Source organism: Mustela nivalis (genome assembly GCF_964662115.1).
Source record: "Mustela nivalis genome assembly, chromosome: 20".
Taxonomy (NCBI): Eukaryota; Metazoa; Chordata; class Mammalia; order Carnivora; family Mustelidae; genus Mustela; species Mustela nivalis.
The window spans coordinates 2349983-2366053 of NC_139039.1; the positions used below are offsets into that span (position 1 = coordinate 2349983).

The following is a 16071-nucleotide window of genomic DNA, read 5'->3' on the forward strand; positions in this document are numbered from 1 at the left end:
ATATGGAATGAGTAAGGCACGGGGATGAAAAGTACAGCATAGATCGCAGAGTCAATGGAATTGTAATAGTGTGTATGAGGACAGATGGGAGCTACACTTGTGGTGAGCAGAGAGTTGTTAAATCACTATGCTGCACATCTGAAACTAATGTAATGTGGTGTGTCAACTACACTTCAATTAAAAAAAATAAAACCAGAGTAAACTAATCCCCTATGACTGAGTAGCAAACATTTGAAACATATTCCAACGATGTGTTTTACCCACCATGACTCAGTTGTGTCAGCTTCCAATACGAAGTGTAAAACCCAGTACACTACATTTTGCCCCATTTATACAATACACCTTCCAAGGCAAGGGCTTACCCTTGCTGTCAAAATGTGTAGTATTATTCCAATCAAATGTTAATAAGATTATTTTATAAAGTACTTTTTCCCAAAGTCAAAGCACTATCAAAATGACTAACCTGAGACAATTTTGTTGTAGTAGCAGGCAGAAGTGGACGACTAAACTTTTTCTGAGATCCAATGGCTGCTGGAAATGGTGGTGCAGAAAATACAGCTGCAACACAGTTAATTTTGTTTATCCACCCTTGCATTTCCTCTGGACTCCTATGAGAAACAGATAAATTTACATCAGGTTATTTCTCTATCTTAAATACATCATACCTAGCCCATTTCTTATTACCAATTTAAAATGGCACATAAAATCATTTATTTATTTTTCTTGGTATAATTAATTCCTGACAAAATTTCATTGAGATTTAACATTTTCAACAGCAATCACCATGGAAATAAGAGGCCCTGGAACCCATGATCATTATAGTATAGTGATTATAGTATAAGTGATTATTCCTCAAGGATACAAAAGGGGGAAAGAAGCGAAATAACTTGATATTAAATATTAACCCCTTACTTTGATACTAAGCTGAGTCAAAAATAAAAAAATTAACTCATCTCTTCCAATCACATAATTCAATTTTAAAATCCAACTGAGGGACAAATTGATAGAATTTAAAAGGAATGTAAAAAGGCAACACCCACTTGGAAAGCAGCTTTGAGTTTCCTGAAAAGTTAACTATAGGTTTATCATATAACCCAGCAATTCTACTTCTAAGTATACACCCAAGAGAAATAAAAACATATAGGCACAAAAAGATTTGTATCTGAAAGCACAAGAGTCCAAAAGGGAAAACAGTCTAAATGTCTATCAACTAGTGAATGAATTTTAAAAATGTGGTATACATCCATACAGTGGAACACTACTCAGCACTAAAGGCATGAAGTGGAGATATATGTTACAACATGGTGAACCCCCAAAACTTTGTGGTAAGTGAAGAAAGCCAAACATATATCATTATAAGACTCCATGTATATGAGAAGTCCAGTAAAGGCAATACTATAGAGATAGAAAGGGGATTAGTGGTGTCTAGAGCTGGGGTAGAAACACAGAGTGACTACAAAATGGTCATGGAGGATCTCTTTGGGGTGACAGAAGTGTTCCAAAACTGGATTTTGGTGATGGTTGCACAATTCTGTAAATATGCTTTTTAAAAAATAACTGAATTGTACACTTAACCCAGGTGAGATTAATCAGATGTTAAAAATCTACCTGACAGGATGTGAAAATCATCTGATGTCATTAATATACTTTTAACTTGAATGTCATATATTTGCAGAGACCAGCACGGATAGCACTTAATAAATATTTGTGAATTCATAAATTGAAAAGGAGAAATAGTTGTGAGCCAGGATAGTTGATCCACCATGTATATAATCAGTAAATAGAAAATGGAAAAACCGTCAATTCCCATAAAATCCTTTCCTTTACTGATGACTCTGAGAGACCACTCTAGAAATCAGCTCCTCGTTGCACCCCATATGCTTCTCTAATCTGATTTCTCTGGCTCTGTTGATTCAATTCTGTCTGAAGTAATTAGAGATTTTTGGTTATCATATTTGGTATTTTAGTAAAAAAAAAATGGGGAATAGAATAATTTGAAGGACTCTGATGACTAATAGCTGTAATTATACATCTGGCTATGATTCCCTCTGTGGTGTTAAAGCTGTCTTACTCCCACACTAAAAAAAATCCTGTGTAACTTGGATTTCCTTACATCTTCCTCCTCACCTGATGTCAGCAGGCAAATTCAACATTCATAAACCACCAGAGTATCTGCTGTTGTTCTTATTTCTTTTCTTGATCTTACATTGCTATGATCAACAAGCATGCAGATACTTGTGCTCACTATCTTGATGTCCAATTTTAAGACCAGTGCCAACTGTGATCAATTGGTGGGGTTCTGTTGAGAGTGATTCTGAAGTCAAGTACAGGTAGGCTGTGGAAAGCATCCCATGAAGAATGAACACTGCCACAAAATTAACACTGATGCTATGTGCTCCTATAAAAATTCCCGTTCTAGAGGCTCCGTTCTGAAAATACAGTTTCTCACCTCACAAATCCAGAATTCTCCATGTGAAGAAGTCCACTTCTAATCTGAAGGTTGTCATGGGCCCCTTATTAAACTGGCAATCTATTCCATTTCCTTGCCCACAACATAATTTTATCTTTTTCTTCTAGTTTTATCACAGACTATTAGAGCTCAGAAGGAGAGAGAAGAGCCAGAGAGGGAACAAAGTGGAAATCTATACTTACTGAACAATTTCTATGTGCCAGGCACTGTAGGAAGTACTTTTATACTTGATTTCGTTTAATTCTCACAAGAACCTTGTGAGATAAAACATTATCATCTGCATTAGTGACAAGCTAAGGTTCAGGGTTAGGTTAAATTACAAGTCAGGACAAAGAGCTAGGAAATGGTGGTTTGAATTTAGGTCTATTTTACTTATTGTGTGATAAAATTTGTACACCACAACCTTTAAGTTAAGTTCTAGATTAAGATTAAGTTCTAGATATGGTATAAGTGGCTGACTGAAAGTCACAGGGCTACTTTGTAGCTAACAAAAAACTGGAACCCATGGTTTCTATTTTTGATTCCAGTTTCTTAGTTGTCTCTCTAGGGGAACCAGTTAATGACTTTGAATCCAACTCAATTTCCCCTGTAGACTCTGATTCTATGCCTTGGTATAAGGTAATGCTACGCAAATTAAGAAATGAAACCAAACCAGTGAAACATACTGGGCTTGAAAAAGCAAGACCCTCCAGTCAGCAGTTTTAAGTTTAAGCACATTTGGCTTCTTCTCATAGTCTGTGGCCTTGGATGCCAGCGCGTGATGCACACTCACGGCGTTTTTCAAATCCTCTTCAGACAGGGCCTTTTCTGGTTTATATTCATCCTATAGATGGATACAAAGAAAACCAAGACAAGATCATGTTCAGATTTCACCCCCTCTTTTTATGATAAGGGAAAAAAACCCTCTAAAACTAAAAGAAAAGAAATGAGAAAATCCATGAAAGTGCATGAAGAAAGTGACATGGTATAAAAACAACTCTTTGCTACTTCAGATACCCATAAACAGAATTACACTGATGGTGTAAACCGTGCTGTTGTTTTCTTTATTCTAAAGATATTGTATTTTCTTGACACTTTCTTTTGAGTCCAATATTATCGAAGGAAAATGAACAGTAAAATAAAATGATTCCTCTAGCTGTTCTTTGAAAGAGAAGAGGAAAATCAGATTACTATTCAGGAGAAGCTTAGCTTTATTATAATAAATTGGGAAAATGGATAAAATTATATAAAACAGAAGGTGTCCAGTGCAGATGCACTTTTATCTTTAGGAATGAATTACACACAATTCACAGAATTTATAAAGGTTTTCTGTACGGCTTCCCTCCAAAATAACAACAACAAAAATTCCAACTAGTACAATAATGAGAATTTAAAGCAAATTTGATTATTATTATCATACATTTATATTTAGTAGTTTCCCTAGATCCCTTAGAATAAAAAAAGACTTCAAAGAAAGCAATTAAATACAGTAGGCATTATGAACTGTTTTAGGAGATGTTTTCTAGTGTGTAAGGTCCCTTCTTTCCCTTTCCTGTAATCTGTCAGACATGATGCTAAATAAACCTACATTTCTGTGAAGAAAAGATAATAAGCACACACTCCTCTTCTTACCTTCTAATTAGTTAAAAAAAAAAAAATCCTAAAAGGAAGACATTATCTATTCTCTTATCACAGTCTGGTTTTATAAATTTCCATAAAAACAATGACACTTTGTCATACCTCCTACTTCCTTCTCCCAAACCCTCCACAAATCAAGCAATTCAAACATACTATTGCTATTAATTCAAACGGAAGGAGAAATCAATAGAAACAAATGATCCTATAATGATCGGTCAGTGACAGTTCTGAGAGACAAAGGTAAGGAAAACCTAAAATACACAGTGAATACCAATAGGAATATAAAGATTACCCAAATTTATAATATTAAATAATGAAATTACTACTTTAAATTGCAACAAATCTATTTTATTAAGCCTCAGAGATTAAGAACTGCTGTTGAGGGGCGCCTGGGTGGCTCAGTGGGTTAAAGCCTCTGCCTTCAGCTCAGGTCATGATCCCAGGGTCCTGGGATCGAGCCCCACATCGGGTTCTCTGCTCAGCAGGGAGCCTGCTTCCTCCTCTCTCTGCCTGCTGCTCTGCCTACTTGTGATCTCCGTCTGTCAAATAAATAAAATCTTTAAAAAAAATAAAATAAAATAAAATAAAAAGAACTGCTGTTGACAATGACAGTTATCCAGAGTGGCATGATGAAGAAAGAAAATAAAAAATAATCTTAAAATAAATACAATATACTTATACCTATCTGTTCTACAATTCCCATTACTGCATAAAGGTATAATCTAGCTACGTTTTGGGGTCTTGTCTTCTCTAAATGAGATTTTTTTCTTAGTGACTTAGCATTCCAAAGATTCACAAATCTCCTCCCAGGGGAACTGTCATTATAGGACGGAGTATCAATTAGAGGTAAAGCTCCCTTTCAACCTCATGATTGTGCTACAACAGAACCCTATATAGCTGAACATCCACTCATGTTAACCACTTACCTCCATATAGGAATCTGAAGCAGATAAATAACGGGGAGTGGGTGTAAAAGACCAGGGCCAAAATTATCTTCAGAGAATTTATATGCTACCTCCATTTGCATACATACTCATCTCTAACACCCTGGATATTGGAATTTGCATAGGGATCACCTTAGAAATTTCTGTGTATCATTTTTGATGTCTAGGTCTATGATGTAGCCTTTTATCTTAATTCCTTCTCACTAGTTTCTTTTAATTTTTTTTTTTTTAATTTAAGAGGACTACTTAAAAAAAAATAAGAGGACTACTTAGTTCTTTTGCTTTTCTGATTTCCTTTTTAATTAAGAAAGGATTTAAGGCTAGAATTTTTCCTCTGAGTACAGGTTGCAAATAGTTTGAGAATAAAAAGTATTTTTCATTGTTCCCTAGTTTGCAGTTTTATTTTTTGATCTCTTCTTTGATTTTAGTCATGTCAAACAGAATGTTTCTTAAGTTTAAGATACCTAAGGTTTTAGTTATTTATCATTATATATTTCTAATTTTATTGGCTTCTGACCAGAGATTTTATAGCACTCTGTAAAATCTGTTATTTTTTCAAAATTTGTTAAGGTTTTCAAACCTTTGATTTTTGTTGATGTTCCCTGGAATATAGAAAAATATTATTCTCTGAGGGATGTGTGTTTTATATTTATTGATTCAATCCCTCTATGTCCTTACATCATTTTTTCTACAAGTTCATCCTCTTGAGGCAAATATACTGACCTCGTTCACTACATTGTATTTTAAGCTCTCCTCGCATTTCTAATAGTTTTTGTTCCACATTTTAGCTGCTATGTTGTTTGAGGTATTTAGGCTTATGACCGTTACCTTTCTTACATGATGTGCTATTTATTACTCTAAAATGTTCTTTATCCAGTAGTGCTTAGTTATATAACATAAAAACTTAAAAGGTTCTCTCTCCCATAAAAATGTTCTAATTCTCTACTAACAGTCCACATGAATAAGATTTTTAAAATCATTTAATTTCCCTCCTTCTCATTAATCCTAAACTTTGCTGAAATACTTTATTATGTTTGTTCTGCAATCTTATTAAAATTACCTTGTGTTATGTATTTTCTGTTTCAGGAAAACTTCGCACTTACATGTTTACTGAGTCTCTCCTTATTCTTTTAATTGCTCACTTACTTTCTATCTTTCTTCTATCTTTAGGTTTCAACGATTTTTTTTCAGGTGAATGATACACTCTAGTTTTATTTCCAAATGTCTTCCATTTTCTTTGACAGGTATAGAACTCTTCGTTGCAGTTCTCTTCTACTCAGTAACCTATAGATGCTATTCTATTGCCTTCTACCTTCCAGCTTTATAAATGTCCAATGCTAGTCTGATTCTTTTTTCCCTTTATTACTGTATTTTCTGTTAGGAGTCTTACAGAGATTTCTTTTTATTCTCAGAATTTAGGAAATTTTTCTAGGCTATGCCTTAATATTCTCATCTGCCCAGTTCGGAATGAAAAAAATTCCTACCCTAATATGATTATTCACTTGGGCTGCTAACTGCTACTAGAAATACTCAACTCAGATGCGCAGATGTGTGCCAGCATTGATTTATGGTCTACAGCTATGGTTGTACACATTTCCAACTGACAATTCTTTCACATATCCATGATAATTTCTTTGTTGCATTCTGCCAAATATTCTGCAGTTTTTTCAACACCCCCTGACTCAGCACAACCGTAGTTAAGAGTTTAGGTCCCTGTTAGAACTCTCTAGGTTCAAATGACTAGTTCTAATATAATACTTAATGTTTTCATGACCATAGGTTAATTAAACTTATTAAGCTTCACTTTCTAAGATTGAGAAGCAGTGATAATACTTTTCTCATAGAACTGTATGATGAAATTAAATGAGGTACTGTTTCTAAAACTCAATGTTCACAGCGTAACCACTCAAATGCTAGCTGGTCTATTTTCCAATAATAATTTCTTAGTAACCTATAGTTTGACCTTGTATTTTATAAGGTCAAACTTGTAAATATAAAACTTCCTGCTTACATACCAATATTTGGTGACCACCTTTGTTTTCTTTCTTCCTAAAACAGAAGAATCCTGCTCAAGGCTAACCCTCCATTGACCTTTCCTATGAGCTTATTTCATTATTATCATTCTTCTCTATTTTTAATTATCCACGATCTTCTGGCTTCTTCACCAAAGCCTAAAAGTACAATACAAGTCTCTTATCTTTGTAAAACCATAGCTTCTTCTGAATATTGCTCCCTTCTCTGGTATCACCTCTTTTCTTTTAGATGAGTTACAAGTCCATCTTAGCTGTTTTTATATATTGATTTCTTGTTTACCTGTTAACCCATTGCAAACTGGAATTCATTTCTATGCTTCACTGAAAATCCTCTGGCAAAGATCATCAATGGCCTCTTAATTGAAAAATTCAATAAATTATTGTCTGTTCTCATCATACGGCACCCAAAGAAGTCAACAATATTTTTGAAATTCTTCCTTTGCTTCTATTAAAATACATCCCTGGTTTCTCTCCTACCTTGCTGAGCATTTCTTCGTTATCTCCTCTTTAGACAAACCTTCAGATGTTAGTTCTGTCATTGTTTTTCATCTTTTCTCATTCCCCAAATACCTCTTGGGATTATTACAATTGCTCTTATCTATTAAACTCCTACCTATATCATGATGTCTAACAAACTGCTATAGGTAGAATAAGAAACATGAGACCAGCTGATAGCTATTAATAATGAAAGATTTAAGCCTTTGAGCTTGGAGAAATATAAATATTCTTAGAACATATCCTCTATCTGCTGATATTTTCATTTAAAACCAAGCCTAAAGGATGACATTCTTAGACTGCTCTAAAAGTGCAAAGGATTTTAAAATGTAACATTTATTATAGCTCTAAGTAAAAGCAAACAGTAATTATCAAACTTGGGAGAATTGTACCATTGTTGCAGAAGAAGACTCCATTCTACAGCAGTCTCCAAAAGTATGATACACTGCCAGTTTACCTTATATTGGAAGGAAAATACTGCACAGGACAGAAATGGTAGACAAGATCTATATAGTTAGGATGGAACCGAAGTCTAGAAATTTTAAGTCTCACAAACTTCTGATTTTGTAGTTAATAGTAATATCACTTTACCATGAAAAAAAAAAAAGGCAAAATAGGAGAGGATCAAGATACTGGAAAAGGAAGATCCTGAGCTCATCCCCTCCCATGAATACACCAAAGCTACAACTACTTATAGACAACCATCTCTGAGAACAAACTGAAGAATAGAAGAACAGATTATACACAACTAAGGATATAAAAAAAAATCCATAAAGAGCTGGTAGGAGGGGCAGGATGTTGTTTAGTTAAGAACTACACTCCCGGTTCATTGAGCCACAGAAAAAGGGATTTCTAAACCAATGAGGGCCTTCCCTGAGGATGGAGGGTTCCAGGACACACATTAGGCTCCACAGCTCAGGGGATCTGCATCAGAAAGATAAGCACCCATGAAGTCTGGCTTTGAAAATCAGTGGGGCTTGGATCTGGGAGGACTTAAGGGGCACACACATAACTCACTTGCTCCAAGTTCCAGCACAGATACAACAGTTTCAAAAGTGCCTGGGTTAACAGAGAAGGAGATACATCAACTAATCTTATGGTTTGTATTAGAGAGAGAGGAATCTGTTGGAATGTTCTTTGGGGATGGGGGGTCCTGGCAGGAACCATTTCTGACACTCTCTATCTACTAGGCTAGCACCATTCACCTAATGTTAACATTTGCCTGTGGACTTAAACTGCCAAACTGCTTACCCCAAACCAGCATTCCCTCCCAAGTGGCTCCCTGCCCCACAAAACATGCTGGTGGCCTCGGCTGGCATTAGTGACCCCAACCTAGGGAGCCACCCCTGCACACTAGAGCATCTGCAACAGTCATAGCCATACCTCACAGCCAGCTGCATCAGAAACCTATCCCACCCATCAGCACTCCTACAGTTGTCATAGCCAGGCCTCTCAGCTAGCTATATGGGGAGCCAACCCAGCACACCAGAATGCATGCCTGCAGCAGTCACAGCCAGAATGCTTGGCAAGATGGGTTAGGGGCCAACCCCACTCACCAGCATGTCTACAGTGGTCATAGCCAAGCCTCACAGACAACCATGTTGAGACAGTCCTATAAACTAGTGAGTCTGCCAATCCTTACCCAGCTACAAGAGAAGAGTTCACACTGCCAACACAAGGGCTTGAATGACTAAAGTTTACACTACTGGGCCCCACAGGACACCTTCTGCATAAACCCACTCCTTCAAAACTGGGAGATGTAACTGATCTACCTAATACACAGAAACAAACACAGAAAGTTAACACAAAATGAAGAGATAAAGGAATATATTCCAAATGAAAGAATAAGACAAAACCCAAGAAGAACTAAATGAAACAGACATAACCAATCTATCAGATAAAGAGTTTAAGGTGATGGTCATAAAGAGGCTCACTGAAATCAGGAGGAGAATGGATAAACACAATAAGAACTTCAACAAAGAAAGTATAAAAAAGAATCATCAGAGCTAAAGGATACAATAACTAAAATGAAAAATACACAAGAGGGAACCAACAGCAGCAGATTAAATGAAGCAGAAGAATGGGGCAGTGATCTGGGAGACAAACAGTGGAAATCACCTATGATAGCAAAAAGAAAAAAGAATTTTAAAAATATGAGGATTATTTAAAAGACCCATGGAACAACATCAAATATACTAATATTCATATTAAAAGCATCCCAGGAGGAGAAGAGAAAAAGGAAAAGAAACTCTATTTGAAGAAATAATGGGTGAAACTTCCCTAACCTGGAAGAAACAGACCAAATCCAGGAAGCATGGAGAGCTTCAAACAAGATGAACCCAAAAAGGCTCATGCCAAGACATACAATAAACAAAGTGTTAACAGTTAAAGAGAATCGTAAAAGCAGTAAGATAAAAGCAACTAGTTATATACAAGGGAACCCCCACACAATGACCAGGTGGTTTTTCGGGAGTAACTTTACAGTCCAGAAGGAAGTGGCACAATATATTCAAAGTACTGAAAGGAAAAAAACCCTACAACCAAGAATACTTCATCTGGCAAGGTTATCACTCAGAACTGGAGAGATAAGGAGTTTCCAAGAAAATCAAAAGCTAAAGAGGTGCATCAACATCAAACTGGTCTTACAAGAATGTTAAAGGGACTTCTTTAGCACAAAAGAAAAGGCCATAACAAGAAAAATAAATATGAAAGAAATAATTTTAGTGTTAAAGGTAAACATACAGTAAAAGTAGTTGATCAAGTACTAACATAGCTAGTATGAAGGTTAGAAGCAAAAGCAGTAAAATCATCTAGACCTAAAATAATTAGTCAAGGGACATAACAATAAGATGTAAAATGAGACATCAAAAATAAAAACATGGTGGGGGGGATGGGGAGATGTAGTCCTTTTACAATGTACTGGAACTTCAGCCACTAGCAATTTAAAATAGTCTGCCATATATAAGATTATCAAAATAAATCTGCTTCCATCTATCACCATACAAAGTTTTACAGTATTATGCACTATATTCCCTATGTTATCCATTGTATCTGCCTGTCTTATTTATTTTATAACCAGAGGTATGTACTTTTCACCCCCATTCCCCTGGCTTGTCCACCCCTCCAACCCCCTCTACTTTGGCAACCATCAGATTTTTATCAGTATCTATGAGTCTATTTCTGTTTTATTTGTTGATTTTTTTTTTTTTTTAGATTCCACATGTAAGTGAAATCATATGCTATTTGTATTTCTCTGACTAATTTGACTTAGCATCATATCCTCTGAGTCCATTCATTTTGCTGCATCTTTTCATGTGTCTATTGGCCATCTATATGTCTTCTTTGGAGAAATGTCTACCCATGTCCTCTGCCCATTTTTTAACTGGATTTTTTACCTCTTGATACTGAGTTGTGTGAGTTCATTACATAGTTAGGATAATCCCATACAAGTGGTATAATTTGCAAATATCTTCTCCATTCAGTATGTTGCCTTTTCATTTTGTATGGTGATAGATGGTAGCAGATTTATGTTGGTAATCAGTTCCTAATGTATACAAATGTTGAATGATTGTGTTGTACACCTGAAATGAATATAATATTGTATGTCAACTACATTCTAATTTAAAAAAAAAACCTAATAAAAAAACAAAGTATGCTTGGCATTCTGAACTCCCACTAGAAATTGAAGCTCCCAGTTCATAAAACATGAGCAAATTCCAGAGTGAGAATGGAAACACCAGGATTGACAACTGGATAAAAAGAAACGACTTTATCCTACAGATTTATTCTGACATCTTTATTTTTCATCACTTAAAGTAGAAGAGAGTGTTTAAGTGATGGAACTGGGAAAGAAGTAAATTATCATCAAACTATTTCAAACTTAAGAGTCTTTGCTATGCAAACTGTAATATGAAACAGCAAAATAAATGCAATCAAGAAAGTTTCTGTAAGAAAAGAAAATATTCCACAACATTTAGCTACTATCCATTTTTTCAAACAAATGAAAGGTGACAGTGATGCCTAAAAACATGTTACTCTTATTCCGTGTTCAGCTGCAATATACAACTTTTTTATCTAGTGTGACTCATTAGAGCATCCCACCACCCTATTAAGCACCAATAATGTTGATTTTATGTTATTTTAAATTCATTTAAAGTATGGAATGAGGGGCACCTGGGTGGCTCAGTGGGTTAAGCCTCTGCCTTTGGCTCAGGTCATGATCTCAGGGTCTTGGGATCGAGCCCCGCATCGGGCTCTCTGCTTCCCCCTCTCTCTCTCTGCCTGCCTCTCTGCCTACTTGTGATTTCTCTCTCTCTGTCAAATAAATAAATAAAATATTTAAAAAAAATTTTTTTAAAGTATGGAATGAAAAGCTTTCTATTTTTCCCCCCAAGAGCCTTGTTAATTAAACATCTTACAAAGTTGAATCATAATACACTAACACAGAAATCATCTGCATATGTACAAAAAACTGGTATCAGTCTGAAACCTTGTATTCTCAGGTAAATATAAAGTTCCATTTGGAAGTGACCAAATCTCAACAGAAATTCTTCAATATCAACTGAAAAGATTCTCAGATTCCAGTTTTCAAAATAATACTCACTTCATACCTTATTAAATAGGTAAAATTGGTATACCTAATTAAAACAATTTAAAGCAATGTTGAAATGGTCTTGATATCCACTGAGACAATAAAGACTGAAAAAATTGAGAACAAATTCTTGTTTGAAACTCTGATGATATTAATAAAAATGTTAATAATTAAAGCAAACTGGATCCTAGACAGTCTATTAATCCTTGATTTTTAAAAAGGCATTAAAAGTTTTTTAATAACTTGATGACTATCTTTTTTAAAAAATTCTAAATATTTCTGGTTAGGTCGCTTTCTAAAAATCATTCAGTGTCTTTTTTTTCTCCCAGGGAGCAAATAAAGTGCTATGCTTCCACAAACATGGGAAGTGAGGAGTAAGAGCATATGAAATGAAGGCATGTTTTAGCTCATCACTCAACTAATTACACATTTGACAACTGGTTATTTGTAGAATTTTAAAAATTAAAAGGAGACTGAGGGATCTTTTCATCTAATTTTCTGTTAGGTAAGCAATTTTAGTGTCAGAAAACTATAACCTATATTATAGTAATATAGAGAATTAAAAGAGAATAAACAAGTTAAAGTCAAAGCGTTCAAGATGTTTTCATTATACGCTACAATAATGTGGAGGTACTGGCCTGTAGTGGCCTATAGTAGGAGAAGTTCATTATGCACTGAATCATTTTGCCCTATAACTCTCCTTAGTCTACATAGAGAGCGAGCATGTACAAACATAGGAGACTATGAAGGACTTGAAATGCTTTCTCAGTAAGGCCTTGGACTTCTGTGAAGCCCAGGAATTTTCTAGGATCAGACTGGTGACTGAATTAGGAATTTAGGATCTATATTTTTAATGATTCCACAACTTAAGAGTTAGATAGAGGTGGGGCGCCTGGGTGGCTCAGTGGGATAAGCTGCTGCCTTTGGATCAGGTCATGATCTCAGGGTCCTGGGATCGAGCCCTGCATCAGGCTCTCTGCTCAGCAGGGGGCCTGCTTCCCTTCCTTTCTTTCTGTCTGCCTCTCTGCCTACTTGTGATCTCTCTCTATCAAATAAATAAATAAATAAAATCTTAAAAAAAAAAGAGAGTTAGATAGAGGTGATAACTATCAATGGCCTTTGAAAAATCTAATAGGATTCCCTGACTTAACATATGAAAAGACTTAGACTTAAGAAGTGTCTAAGTTTATAAGCAGAAAAGAAAAGTATCTCAAGCACCCTTCATACTTCTTCCATTTTTCTATTTTTATCAGTTGGAGGCTGTTTCCTGCATTCTTCACAGCTCTAAGCATCACTGACATGTGCTTGTTATGATGTGACCACACTGATGTGTGTATCATCCACCCTACTGTCACTCAGTTCAGAGCCCTGTGAGATCAAGTTAGTGTCTAATTCATGTTTCCCTTTACAACTTTCGCATGACTTATGGGGGTATAATATTTATTGAAAGGAAGAAAGAGAGGGAAAGTGAGAGAGAGGAAGACAAAGAAGGAGAGAGAAGCACTGCCTAGGGAGCTGAGTAGCAAATGGGGAATGAAGTTTGTGTTCTGGACCTATCTCAAACTTGAATAACTTGGAAGAAACCACAAAGCACTGCATCATCTTTTCATGTGGGGACAAAACAATTCTTCAGGAATAAACTAGTTTCTATTTACTGGGCATCTGAATGAGAATTGTGTTTTATTTTTCTTATTATTTATTTTATTTTATTATTATTATTTTTAAAGATTTAATTTATCCATTTGAGAGAGAGGGAGTGAGAGAGAGTATGAGAGTGGAGAAGGTCAGAGAGAGAAGCAGACTCCCTGCAGAGCTGGGAGCCCAATGTGGGACTTGATCCAGGCACTCTGGGATCATGACCAAAGCCAAAGGCAGTCCGCTTAACCAACTGAGCCACCCAGGTGTCCCAGAATTGTGTTTTTAAACAGAAATCTTCAGAGTACAGCTTATAAGTCTTAAGCCCAAGCAACCAGGTGTATTTCTAGCTATAGTGTCTTTTTATAAATTTACAGTCTTTTAGAATTGCTATTATTTCCAGAATATCTCTTATATAATGGTCACATTTCTCTGCTGGACTATGTCATTCAACTAAATTATAACTAGTGAAAACTTGGATATTATCATCATTCTCCAAGGAAACACTAGGCTTTAAAGCCTAGTTAACTTTTCCTTTTACGCACAGTCCATTGTTTTAGAGAATGAGAGGTCAGGACACCCTTTCCAAAGGGTGATAGAGCACAGAGCCAGCAGTTTCATGAAAGGAAATAAAAACGCCCTGAGCATACAGGAAAGCTTTTTGCTCTCAGGGACAAACCGGCTTCTGGCACTAAGGTATTTGTCATATCAGCCCCAGACCGTCTGTTATCATCACAGTCAGAAGACTTAAATCATCAGTGCCTTTCTTCTGCCTGGTCCTGGCTCACTCCTGATGCCACCTCTACTTCAAACACTGCAAAAACAAAAACAAACAACTCTCTTCCCAATCAGATCTTAAAAACCTTATTAGCAGTTGGAACAAACCTCTCTTCCAAGTAATCCAAGGAATGAAGAGAACATTTTGCTACGAGCACAGAGAGTTCTGAAGATATTATGACAGAAAACTAAATTTTTAGATAATGAACTGATTTTTCACCTTTGAAAGACCTGGTGAAGACAAATATAGTCAGGTTTGAATAGCTGTTTTCTAGACCCTTGAGATAAGAGACATTAGAAGACTCTGAAGAGCCTGGTTTGGAGAATGCAATTCAAGTAATTAATGCCATGTATCAACCAGCAACGTATACCCATTTCTCTTAACCATTCCATCAACCACCTGGCAATTTATTTTAAGAGTAACATAGTTCAGTTTTGTCACCACCAGACCCATAATAGAAATACCGTCATAAAGCTTACAAAAAAATACTTTCGAGAAAAAGGCACAGACTAGCAAGGTCAGGCACAAAGCCCATGATAGAAACTAACAGGGAGCTTTTGAAGCTCTATAATAGTAGCAAAGGCTTGTCTAAGCCTTTAGCTAGCAGATGACTTATTCTCAGCAATGGATATGAAGTTAATACCTGAATATTGACAATGATGGGTCATCAAGATCAACAAGATTTTACTCATTTTATCACTTCATAGCAATTTCAAAATTTTAAAGCATATATAAACTATGTTTAAGTGATAATATTAGACTATTCTGTAATGAGTATTTTATATTCCAATAATAATAAGTTTAAGTTTATTACATTAACTATTTTTTGATGGCTCTCCAGATGTGTATTTCTAGGTTTCCTCCTCAGCTCCAGATCTGAATATCCATAACTGTTTACTGGATGTATCTATTTATTATTCCAAAGACACCTTGAATTCAACACTTCTAGTTAGATTATATTTCCCTCTTTCTGTTATCCCTATAATCCCTATAGTTATACCTACTGTAGTTCAAGCTCATCTGACCTCTCTCGATGATCGAATCTTACTCAAGTCCTCCCTATCCTATAGTCAGACTGATCTTTCTAAAATATATATCTGATCATGTCACATCCTATTTACACATTTTTTGAAGGTTTTATTTATTTATGTATTTATGTATTTGTCAGAGAGAGAGAGAAAGCACAAATAGGCAGAGAGGTCGGCAGAGGCAGGGAGAGAAGCAGGCTCCCCTGCTTCTCCCCTGAGCAAGGAGCCCCATTGGACTTGATCCCAGGACCCTGGGATCATGACCTGAGCCGAAGACAGAGGCTTAACGGTCTGAGCCACACAGGCATCCCCCATTTATACCTTCTGATAGCTCCACATTGCTCTAAGATAAAATCTCAACTATGAAACACAATTTTCTAGGCTATTTCGTATGCCTTGGATACTCTTTATACTCCGCTGAACCTGTAGCTTCTCAAATGTGTTGTGGTCTCACACAGTTAGGCGTCCACATAGGTTTCT

General features: G+C 35.9%; 1 protein-coding gene and 1 long non-coding RNA gene across 15 annotated transcripts in view; one reads left to right on the forward strand and one right to left on the reverse strand.

Annotated features, from left to right (window-relative positions):
• Positions 1-16071, reverse strand: part of PSD3 (pleckstrin and Sec7 domain containing 3) — a 733176-nt gene that overhangs the window by 62136 nt on the left and 654969 nt on the right. For all 14 annotated transcript variants that reach the window (XM_082715136.1, XM_082715148.1, XM_082715146.1 and 11 more), the window contains 2 exons: positions 3136-3293; positions 464-608 (listed from right to left, as the gene is read on the reverse strand). In XM_082715136.1, the coding sequence (XP_082571262.1) occupies positions 464-608; positions 3136-3293 (303 nt within the window). The remainder of the gene's footprint in view (positions 1-463; positions 609-3135; positions 3294-16071) is intronic.
• Positions 1-16071, forward strand: part of LOC309855181 — a 51893-nt gene that overhangs the window by 18730 nt on the left and 17092 nt on the right. The window lies entirely within an intron of this gene.